Raw genomic sequence first — 10,366 nt, forward strand, 5'->3', positions numbered from 1 at the left:
GAGTACAGTGACCCTCATCGTTATCAGACTGATGTATAATATCAGATCCAATATTCTCTGCTATTCAACGACTATGATGGAACTAACAATTCAATAAAAAATATATTTTACATCGAAGAAATGGCGAATGAAATAATTTCATTCCTTCGAATTACTCAATTTCTAAAAATATTATTTTCTAAACTTCCTGACATTTTCATAATAATTCTAATTGATAGTCGTCCACGATGATATCATATTTTAACCTCGATTGTTCATGAATGAGAACCATTTACAAGTCTCGTTGCAAGAAAATTTTACGGTTAGACGGAGTTCGCCATCGTGTTACGCAATTGATGTAATCGGTCGTTGTGGAAAAGTACTAGTGGATACTAGTAGCACAAACGAGTATACACTGCATCCTATTTCTAGTCAATGCTTGTAGCCTACTGCGTCAATTTTCGCAACAGTGCTGCTATCGAGTGTGCGACGCCGGAAAATACTTGACAAAATAGTTGCTCCAAAACACGAAGTGCCATTGATCATGTCAATAGAGAAGGAAACCAGGCATTATTGATTTAAACTACCTCGATCATTATTGAATCGAAGAAAGGAAAGAAAAAGGCATTCTCGTCGATAATCACTGTGTATTCTCAATTTCCCTTAATAATCGAAAATTGCCTGCCTGTATCTATTATTTGTGACAAACATGCGTAATTAGTTTGTTTGTTTTGTTATGTATACATCATTGAGACTTGTCAGCGTCGAATCTTATCAGGCATTACTGTGCACAAATTTTACGTTCTTTATGGACCTTTGATTATCTGATGAAGTAATTTCTCTTACTTCTTAACCATTCCTAGTAGTTGATCCATTCTTCGAGTACCTATCGAGTAGTGCACGAGTAATATGAGCAACGACAAATTCGAGTTCGCTATAGATCGCGGCGGCACGTTTACCGACGTGTACGCCAGATGTCCAGGCGGGAAGATTCGGGTGATGAAACTGCTCTCTGTAGATCCTGCCAACTACGAGGACGCGCCACGCGAAGGAATTCGCAGAATTCTCGAACAGGTATCTATAGTTATGATCTGAGAATTTGATTTCGTATATGACATAAAGCAATTTCAGGAAACTGGAAAGAAAATCAATGGGGAAATAGATACATCGTTGATATCATGGATTCGAATGGGTACGACAGTTGCTACGAATGCTCTTTTAGAAAGAAAAGGCGCGAGGATGGCGCTCCTGATAAACGAAGGATTCAAGGACCTTCTTTTTATAGGAAATCAAGCACGACCGAATATATTCGACTTGGTTTGTATTTAAATATAGCGTTAAATTAATATGCAATTTGAAATAAGTGAAGTGAAATAACCAATGAAAATTGCGTTCTTTTCTCTTTAGCAAGTAATTACACCGGAGGTATTATATGAGAGAGTAGTCGAAGTTAAATGCAGGGTGATACCTGCATTGCCTGGTAAATGTCACTTGGATAGTAAAAAATGGCGCAGAGTGAAGGGATCTACGAGCGAGGATCTTTTTATTACTCAAGAACTCGACGAAGAGAAATTAAAACTAGATCTGAAGGAATTAAGAAGATCGGGAATTGAAAGTTTAGCCGTGGTTCTCGCGCACAGTTACACGTCAGTTACATCGGATGTCAATTATAATTTAATTTAATATTCTATCAAACTTTACTCATACTTTGTTCGTTTATTTTAGGTTTGCGGAACACGAGATAAGAGTAGGCGAGTTGGCGAAACTGGTCGGTTTTTCGCAAGTCTCGCTTTCTCACGAAGTTATGCCCATGACGAGGATAGTTCCTCGAGGATTCACTGCTTCTGCCGATGCATATTTGACACCGCATATTAAACAATACTTGCAGGTATTTTTTCTTAATATATTGTTTCATATTAATCTTTCATATCATAACTGAATCTATTTTAGGGATTCTCCTCTGGTTTCAAAGATAAACTGAAAGGGGTGAACGTTTTGTTCATGCAGAGCGATGGTGGATTGACTCCGATGAATTCGTAAATGCAGTTTTATCGAATTAACGAAGAAACCGATAAAAACCAATTAGTATAACGCGCCTGTCTTTATAGATTCAATGGGTCTCGAGCCATTCTTTCTGGCCCTGCTGGCGGTGTAGTTGGTTATGCGATGACTACCTATGGCAAAGAGACCGATTTACCGGTGATCGGGTTCGATATGGGTGGCACCTCAACTGATGTTAGTCGTTATGGTGGTAACTATGAGCACGTCTACGAGAGCACGACCGCTGGCGTCACGATTCAGGCTGCACAGGTACTCCTGCTTTATATTAGCTTCAATTTCTTTAAATTCAAATCAAATGTCTCTATCCAAATCGACGATAAACTATCTTGAAACTATTAAGTTGGTGAGGATGCCTCGTATATGAAGTGAAAAGATATTGTATTGGCGCAATGTAGTCAATGTTAATCGAAACGATTAAACGACATTCTCAAACATATCTTGAAATTGGGTCAAAGTTGGACGTGAACACAGTTGCGGCAGGAGGTGGATCGATGCTTTTCTTCAGGTCGGGTCTCTTCGAGGTAGGACCTGAGAGCGCCGGAGCCCATCCTGGTCCAGCGTGCTACAAGAAGAACGGTCCTCTGGCTGTCACTGATGCGAATCTAGCTTTGGGAAGACTCTTGCCGGAATATTTCCCGAAGATATTTGGTCCGAATGAGAATGAACCACTGGACAAGTCTCGAACGATGGAAGCTTTCCAAACACTTACAAATCAAGTATAGAACGCATTTTCTGTTGAAATATCATCATGCTATGTGAAACAATCAGTAGTTTATCGACGAATCAATTATGGTTTATAGATAAACGAATTTCTAGCGACAGAGGGGCATAGGCCGAAGATGACCGTCGAAGAAGTAGCAATGGGATTCATCAGAGTGGCCAACGAAACTATGTGTCGACCAATACGAGCTTTAACACAGGTATTTACTAAGCTGTATGAAGTCTATTAACATTTATATATTACACAGATACACTATATAATATTTTAATTTATTAAAAAATTCTGTTATTTTCTGCGAATTAGGCAAAAGGCTATGATACATCTCGCCACGTTTTGGCGTGTTTCGGTGGTGCAGGTGGGCAACACGCGTGTGCTATTGCACGTTCTCTAGGAATGGGGACTGTCTTCGTTCATAAATACGCTGGAATTTTGTCGGCCTACGGAATGGCCCTGGCTGATGTCGTGGAAGAAGCTCAGGAACCCAGTGCGGAAATTTATGAACAAGGTATATTTAATAAAAATGTTCGTGCACAATACATTAGCTTCTTACGATTTGATGTAAATTTTTTATTTTTTTTATTTAGAATCATTTGCACGTCTGGATGAGCGTCTAGATGCCTTAGAAAAGAAGGTTCGAGAAAAGGTAGCTGCTCAAGGATTTCCTGATTCTTATATAGAGACGGAATCTTTCCTGCATTTGCGCTATCAAGGAACAGATTGCGCCCTAATGTGCACCCCTAATAAAAATTCTGAAAATAACGCCACGAAACATGGGGATTTCCTTACTACGTTCTTGGAAAGGTAAAGTTTCTCTGTATTGACATGAAAAAAGGAAGACAGAGAAGCCTTAATCTATGACCTCTTTCTTTATATTTCACCTTTAATGATAATTGCATCGAATTAAGGTACCAAACAGAGTTTGGTTTCGTTATGTCCAACCGAAAGATTCTGGTGAACGACATAAGAGTAAGAGGCACAGGAAAGATTGATATCCAGGAAGATCCACATCTACCTTTCTCCAATGTTTCACCAAAGATAGAAAAGGTAAGCAGAAGAAAAACTACGCCAAATTAGCCCAATCTATCAACGACCAGGTAGCGGAATTCTAATCTTCTTCTAGACTACCATGGTGTACTTCGAAAATAGTTACCAGGAGACCAAAGTGTACCAATTGCATTCTCTCTCACCTGGCCACGTGATTCACGGGCCGGCCATTATAATGGACAGTCTGAGCACTCTTTTGATCGAGCCCGATTGCACCGCATCGATCACATCTCGCGGCGATGTGAAGATAACGATCGGTCAAGGGCTAAGGGCCGAGGTCACGACCGAACTGGATACCATTCAACTGAGCATATTCTCTCATCGTTTCATGAGCATCGCCGAACAAATGGGCAGGTAGATCTATGGATAAAATGTACTTAAGAGAGTCAATTAAAGTATGAGGCTCTGATAAATTGGAATTATGACCTTGAAGGATTCTTCAGCGAACCGCTATCTCAACGAACATCAAGGAGCGTTTGGATTTTTCATGTGCGGTTTTTGGACCCGATGGTGGTCTGGTTTCCAATGCTCCGCACATACCCGTGCACCTAGGTGCCATGCAGGAAACGGTTCAATATCAAATGAAGGCTTTCAACGGTGAATTTTCAAAAGGGGACGTGATTCTCGCTAATCATCCCTGCGCTGGAGGATCGCATCTTCCGGATCTGACTGTCATCACCCCTGTGTTTTACAGGTATTTACTCTTTAATTTTAGGAAATAGCAATAATTTAATATATTTGTATGTCTTGAATTTGGAATGTGTTTAAATAGAGACGTAGAGAAGCCAGTGTTTTTTGTAGCCAGCAGAGGACATCATGCTGACATAGGAGGCATTACACCTGGCTCCATGCCACCACATTCAACATCTTTGCTCCAGGTATGAAAGATTTCCAAAACTTTGAAGTCAGAAAAAATTCTCTTTTTGATTAATGTCAGCTGTTTGCCTTTGCTGAATGTGTCTACACTATGTCCATTAATATGATAATTACTAACAAGTTATGTTCTTCCACAGGAAGGAGCGACTTTCAAGAGTTTCTTGTTGGTTCACAAAGGGGTATTTAGAGAGAAAGAGTTGACGGAAGCGTTGATGGCACCTGGAAAGATCCCAGGAAGTTCCGGAACCAGAAATCTGCCTGATAATCTGAGCGATCTCAAAGCTCAGATTGCAGCCAATCACAAAGTAATTATAACGACGATTTTGTTTTTTCATTCGTAATTTTAGAAAATATTTTTTTCATAGGGGTCACTATTAGTCAACGAACTGATCGATATATACGGTCTCGATGTAGTGCAAGCTTACATGGGTCATATTCAGCACAACGCTGAGGTTGCTGTGAGGGATATGTTAAAATCTGTTGGCAAAAAGCTTCTTGAGCAAACTGGAAACACTGTAGCAACTGCAGTAGATTATCTAGATGACGGAAGTCCTATTCAGCTCCTTTTGAACATTGATGCGGACAAGGGCGAAGCAGTCTGCGATTTTACGTAAGTTTTTCTCTCTTTTCATACTCATATAATTACTATCTTTGGAATGTTTGGTGTAAGAAAGAATGAAAATTTCAGTGGTACGGGGTATGAAGTATGGGGCAACTGTAACGCACCTAGGGCTATTACTCTTTCTGCGTTAATTTATTGTCTAAGATGCATAGTTGGTAGAGATGTTCCTTTGAATCAGGTAATGTGAATTTTCATTAATTAACCTTAACTTTCATTAAATAACCTTGTTAAATGTAAAAGAAAATTTCACAATATTCGCCATTCATTTCGTTTCCAGGGTTGCCTAAAGCCCGTAAAGGTAATTATTCCAAAAGGGTCTCTTTTAGATCCTTCAGAGGAGGCAGCGGTGGTCGGTGGCAACGTGCTCACGTCTCAACGCGTAGTTGATGTTGTTCTGCAAGCTTTCGGAGCTTGCGCAGCGTCACAGGGTTGCATGAACAATGTGACGCTTGGCACTGAGGAATGGGGTTATTACGAAACTGTTGCTGGAGGCAGTGGAGCCGTAAGAAATTCAAACTTTCTACTTCTTCTACTTAAATTAGTAATATTTATTTGTCAGAAAATTTGTTTACCAAGGGACCAACGTGGGATGGTAGAGGAGGAGTTCACACACACATGACAAATACAAGAATCACCGATCCAGAGATATTAGAACTTCGTTATCCAGTTATTCTTAACAAGTTTTCTCTTCGACCCGGAAGCGGAGGAGCTGGTGCTCATCCTGGTGGCGATGGTGTCGTTCGTGAAATGACATTTAGGTACTTATATCGTATCGTAAATTTTCTAAAAAACATTTAATTGTAAACGTCTTTGAAATTTTATAGAGCACCCATGATGTTGTCTATATTGACGGAAAGAAGGGTGCATAGTCCACCAGGACTAGCAGGAGGACGGCCAGGTCAGAAAGGACGAAACACATTACAAAGAGCCGATGGTAGAAGAATTAATGTAGGCCCCAAAACCGCGGTGCCTGTTTGCCCTGGGGTAAGAAAGATAGGAATTCTTTTACAACGAGCACTCCTTCGCGTAGACGTAGACGTATGGCTTGCATAAATTTTACACGACGCTGTAAAAGCTGCGGGATACGATGGAAACAGCAAACCGCGGATCGCGTGCATTTCGAGAAGGCAAAATAGCAACGAATCTATTCGCATTTTACGCCGAGCTGTAAAAAATTTTATCTCGGTCGATATAATCGGGTCTATTTGCAAGTTGCTGCTGGCAACGTTTCTCTATACACGTTGTTTGCAAAATTTTCGTCGATATTACCTACATTGTTATTGGAAGAAGGAAGCAAGATTATACTACAACTGCTTGGACCACAGAGAAAATGGAATACGGCTGTTGGTTGGCAACTTTTCTTTTTCAAACTTGTTTCTCTATTTACGTTTGCAATATCGTGCTCACGCGTTTCGTCGTCTCCAATTTCATTTTTCGCAGGAAAATGCAAACGAAAGTCGAGCTTTGTTTGATATTTGTTGAATTTTAACAATTTTCCATAGGATACGTTCATTCTGGAAACTCCTGGAGGCGGTGGCTACGGTTCTCCCGGCGAAAAAATGTCATCGATGCAGAAAACATCTCGAGGATTCGTCGAACGTGGTAGCGTGTTCGAATATAGAAAAGCACAAGAATCTGTATAATGTATACTCACAACTGCATATACTCACTAACGACAATAATTATTTTAATAATCGCACAATATTCTTATCCTTGTAATTATATCGACGAAAGGCAATAAATGCAAAGCGAATGAATATTCGACGTCGATTTAATCGTCCACTCAATCGATTTTCGATCACCACCCATATGATAACGATAGAGCCGGCTGTAAGAGGGTAATTGAAGCGTTCAATTTATCGCTAAACGATTTATTCAGAAGTTTCTTAATAAATCGAAGCGAGCACCGAATCAAATTTACTGGACCTAGCATCGATTTGCCCGCACGGTTCATTTGGGAATGGCATACGATGGCTACCATTCCATTTCCGGTCGCAGTAATTGCTGACCGAAATATCGCGGCCTCTGTACACGTGCGCTGCTCGACACTTCCGATTGCACTTCCATTTGCACGGAAGGTTTCTTAGAGACCCACACGATATTCATCCAATATTCATGCATTTCCACCTAAGCTCTATTTCACGTAAGAAATAGAGAGAAAATAATATTGCAAGCAAATAGAATAATCGATTCTTTTCTCGGAACTATGAATAGAGCTCTCATTGATGTTCACCGCATAGCCCCATACGAGAAAAAGAAAGTCGACAGCTCTTATTTCGCAGACTTCTGCTAGCTGTGAAGCTCCTTTGTGCACCCTTCTTTTCATCGCGAGACACGGACCAAGAAACGTCCACGATGTCGCATTAAAATGTAATACGACGCGCCGCGTGTTAAGGTTCGTTCACAATTAGCTCGTCTGAACGAACCGCTGATCTTAGACTTCGTACGTGACGATCCGTAAAGCAGCGAAACCGAAACCCGAATTTTCCTCGATTTTGTGAAAGAACGGCGGCCGTATAAGGAAACGCTGATTGAAAGGGGAATATATTTTTCTCCTTTGTTCTGAAGCAACTGTTCTCGGAAGCTTTAATATCGTTCGAAATCACCGCTTTCAGTGATCGTTTCAGTTCATTTGGAGGAAGGCAGACACGCCGCGTTATGATCACGGAACGATAAAGTTTTCGTGAAAATGTTACGAATGCTGGAGTGCTCGCGTAAGGGGGAGCGGAAAAGTTGCATGAAAAACGACGATAGTTGGACAAAGTTTCGACCTCCCTTTTGCCAAAGTTATATCCTTCTGGTCGATACGCGCGCGTGCCTCGGCCAACTAGTAAAACTGACGCCCGATTTTCCGGCAAATCTGCTGTCGTTTAAAGAAAATACTGTCAAGATTCGTTTCAAAAATATTTTCAAAGCGATTTTATACATTTTTCTCTTTTTTTTTTTTGTACAGCTATCCATCATCGACCTGGAATTTATTCCCTTTTGTACAAACGTCCTCGAGATGTCTATCAATTTGCTAGACAAGTCGATCTGTGTTTAATTTGAGCCAAAATTCCACCTATTTATCAACATATTTCTTTATTGGATTTTATATTCTTTCGTCATAGTCTTCGATAATGAAAGTAACAGACTGTGCAAACGGTAATTAGGTGGTGTTCGTTCAGTTGCAATAATCTCGAAAAACGCCTTATGGTTTACGCAATAAGTCTCTCAAACACCTGTCAAATACTTTTATAAAGCAAGCCTCTCGACTAAGAACCGATTAAACACCAAGTGAAAACAGTCGAAATTAACGCCTCTGTTACGATGAGGATACCTTCAATATTTTTCTTCCTCTCCGCGCTTCATTGCATTTGTCTGTTCTCGAGTGCCAACTGCAAGGAACAATTGATTCGAGATGAAAATTCCGGGCATCTGAATCCAAATCCGCAGAACTCGCTAGTCCACGGCCGAGTAATTACCTCGAGAAAGGAACTTGTGGCGAACAACGGAGCGTTTGACAAACTTCCGACATCTCGTTGGAAAAACTTTGGTCAGGTGAGTTCGAACGACAATGCGGGCTAATTATCCTGGTCATTTCATCGTTGTGTCCATTTGGAAGGTATTTTCCTGCCGGGAAAATTGTCATAATGAACGAAATAGGTTTTAGAGGGAACTTTGTTCGAACTTCTTTCCAGAAGTCCACCGAAGAAATCACGTGGAAAAATCAGCGAGTCCGCAGTTGCCTGAAGAATAAAAACGCGACATCCAGTGACAAACTTCGCTTGACCATCTTTCGACAACCAGATATCGGCCGTGTCGAAGAAAACGGGCAACTTTTCCCTCGAAAATCGAATCGGAGATCGGTGCAATCGGCACAGACGAAAAAAGAAAAACGAGACACTCGCGAATCCGGATTTCCCAGGCAAGCTTTCGATCTGAACGGCAAACTTAACCCCGATCCGCCTGCCTTTAGTTTCTTTGTTTTGTTTTCCAGTTGGGATGGCGGCAAGGATCAACACTCCGGTAAGCGACAAGCGGATGCTGAAAGTTTCCAAGAGAAAGAAGAGAGGCGAGCGAAAAATCATGAAGCTCGTGTTGGCAGTCAACGTGCCTTTAATCTATCAGGTTTATTGCCATTTAAAAATGGATTCTTGGAGATGCCTGGTCTGCCGGGTCAACCTATTAGGAAGATTATTGACTTTTTCTTTAACGCGATTCAGCAGAAACCAAAGGACTGTGGTAAGAATGAGAATCAACAGTCGCATATCATAGGTTGATAATGAAATTATTGGAATACGGAGGAGACACGTTGAAGAATACAATGGAAAATGCAGAAACTGCAAAGTTCGGTATTCACAAAGCGGTGAGAGTCGGATCATTGTCTATAAACTTTGACGTAGGCAAACCATAAACTGTTATTCGTTGCATATATACGTATTGTTAACTTAAGGAGTAGCTTGTTTGATTAAAGAATAAATAGATCGATGATTATAATCGTGCTTAGTTCCTTTTATACGCGTAAACTATGGAAGTGTAACGTCAATTCACATCAGAGACCAGGCCACACACCGAGGACAGGATGGCACCCAGATATCTGTACATCCTTGGCGCCTACCCTCGATAGTCTCAAGTACCCACCAGGGGTCTTGGAATTTTCATAGTTAAGGTCCTTCAGATCAAGCGAGTGTCTCTTGTCTTAGATTTCCTTTTACGTTGTTTACTACGGAAAGTTGGTTTTCCTCACGTCTGGTATATTTCGTTAGCAACTTTCTGACGAGGGCGGCTAAAACCCTTCCTGATCCACCAAACGTCTTATTATCCAATCGGAGACGGTGTCTACTGCCCTCACTTCCTTAACCAAAATTACCATCAACAAATCCGATAGTCCCGTGTCCTTAGACACACCCACTCCTAGCTTTCCTCAGACACAGTATCGTCAGTAGAACTCACTTATTCTGTATTCTTAGAACAGTCAACATATCTTTACCGGTCTCTACCCTTATAACAGTCGCGTACTTAACGTATCAGTGTAACTAGGTTTTACATAAAGTTGTTGGAGTGAATTGTGACTTACGTGT

At 40.9% G+C, this 10,366-nt stretch overlaps 2 protein-coding genes across 4 annotated transcripts; both read left to right on the top strand.

Moving 5' to 3' along the window:
• Nucleotides 1-258: 258 nt before the first annotated feature.
• LOC100650680 (5-oxoprolinase) lies at nucleotides 259-7,060 on the top strand. Its single transcript, XM_012307896.3, has 21 exons — nucleotides 259-1,053; nucleotides 1,111-1,296; nucleotides 1,387-1,625; nucleotides 1,705-1,867; nucleotides 1,930-2,015; nucleotides 2,088-2,289; nucleotides 2,496-2,756; nucleotides 2,841-2,960; nucleotides 3,065-3,266; nucleotides 3,346-3,562; nucleotides 3,667-3,805; nucleotides 3,882-4,159; nucleotides 4,239-4,499; nucleotides 4,578-4,683; nucleotides 4,819-4,986; nucleotides 5,047-5,291; nucleotides 5,370-5,481; nucleotides 5,581-5,805; nucleotides 5,880-6,061; nucleotides 6,128-6,287; nucleotides 6,806-7,060. The coding sequence occupies exons 1-21, from the start codon at nucleotides 889-891 to the stop codon at nucleotides 6,944-6,946; spliced, it is 3,858 nt and encodes a 1,285-aa protein (XP_012163286.1). The 5' UTR covers nucleotides 259-888; the 3' UTR covers nucleotides 6,947-7,060.
• A 126-nt stretch (nucleotides 7,061-7,186) lies between these two features.
• LOC105665702 lies at nucleotides 7,187-9,782 on the top strand. Of its 3 annotated transcripts, XM_020862872.2 has the most exons (3): nucleotides 7,187-8,843; nucleotides 8,984-9,210; nucleotides 9,283-9,782. In XM_020862872.2, exons 1-3 carry the CDS (start codon nucleotides 8,613-8,615, stop codon nucleotides 9,563-9,565), a joined length of 741 nt encoding a protein of 246 aa, XP_020718531.2. In that variant the 5' UTR covers nucleotides 7,187-8,612; the 3' UTR covers nucleotides 9,566-9,782. The 3 variants fall into 3 exon arrangements, with proteins under 3 accessions (XP_020718531.2, XP_048261204.1, XP_048261206.1); XM_048405247.1 differs by having other exon boundaries at nucleotides 8,984-9,782; XM_048405249.1 differs by having other exon boundaries at nucleotides 8,987-9,782.
• Nucleotides 9,783-10,366: the final 584 nt, after the last annotated feature.

Source organism: Bombus terrestris, chromosome 4 (assembly GCF_910591885.1).
Source record: "Bombus terrestris chromosome 4, iyBomTerr1.2, whole genome shotgun sequence".
NCBI classification, from domain to species: domain Eukaryota; kingdom Metazoa; phylum Arthropoda; class Insecta; order Hymenoptera; family Apidae; genus Bombus; species Bombus terrestris.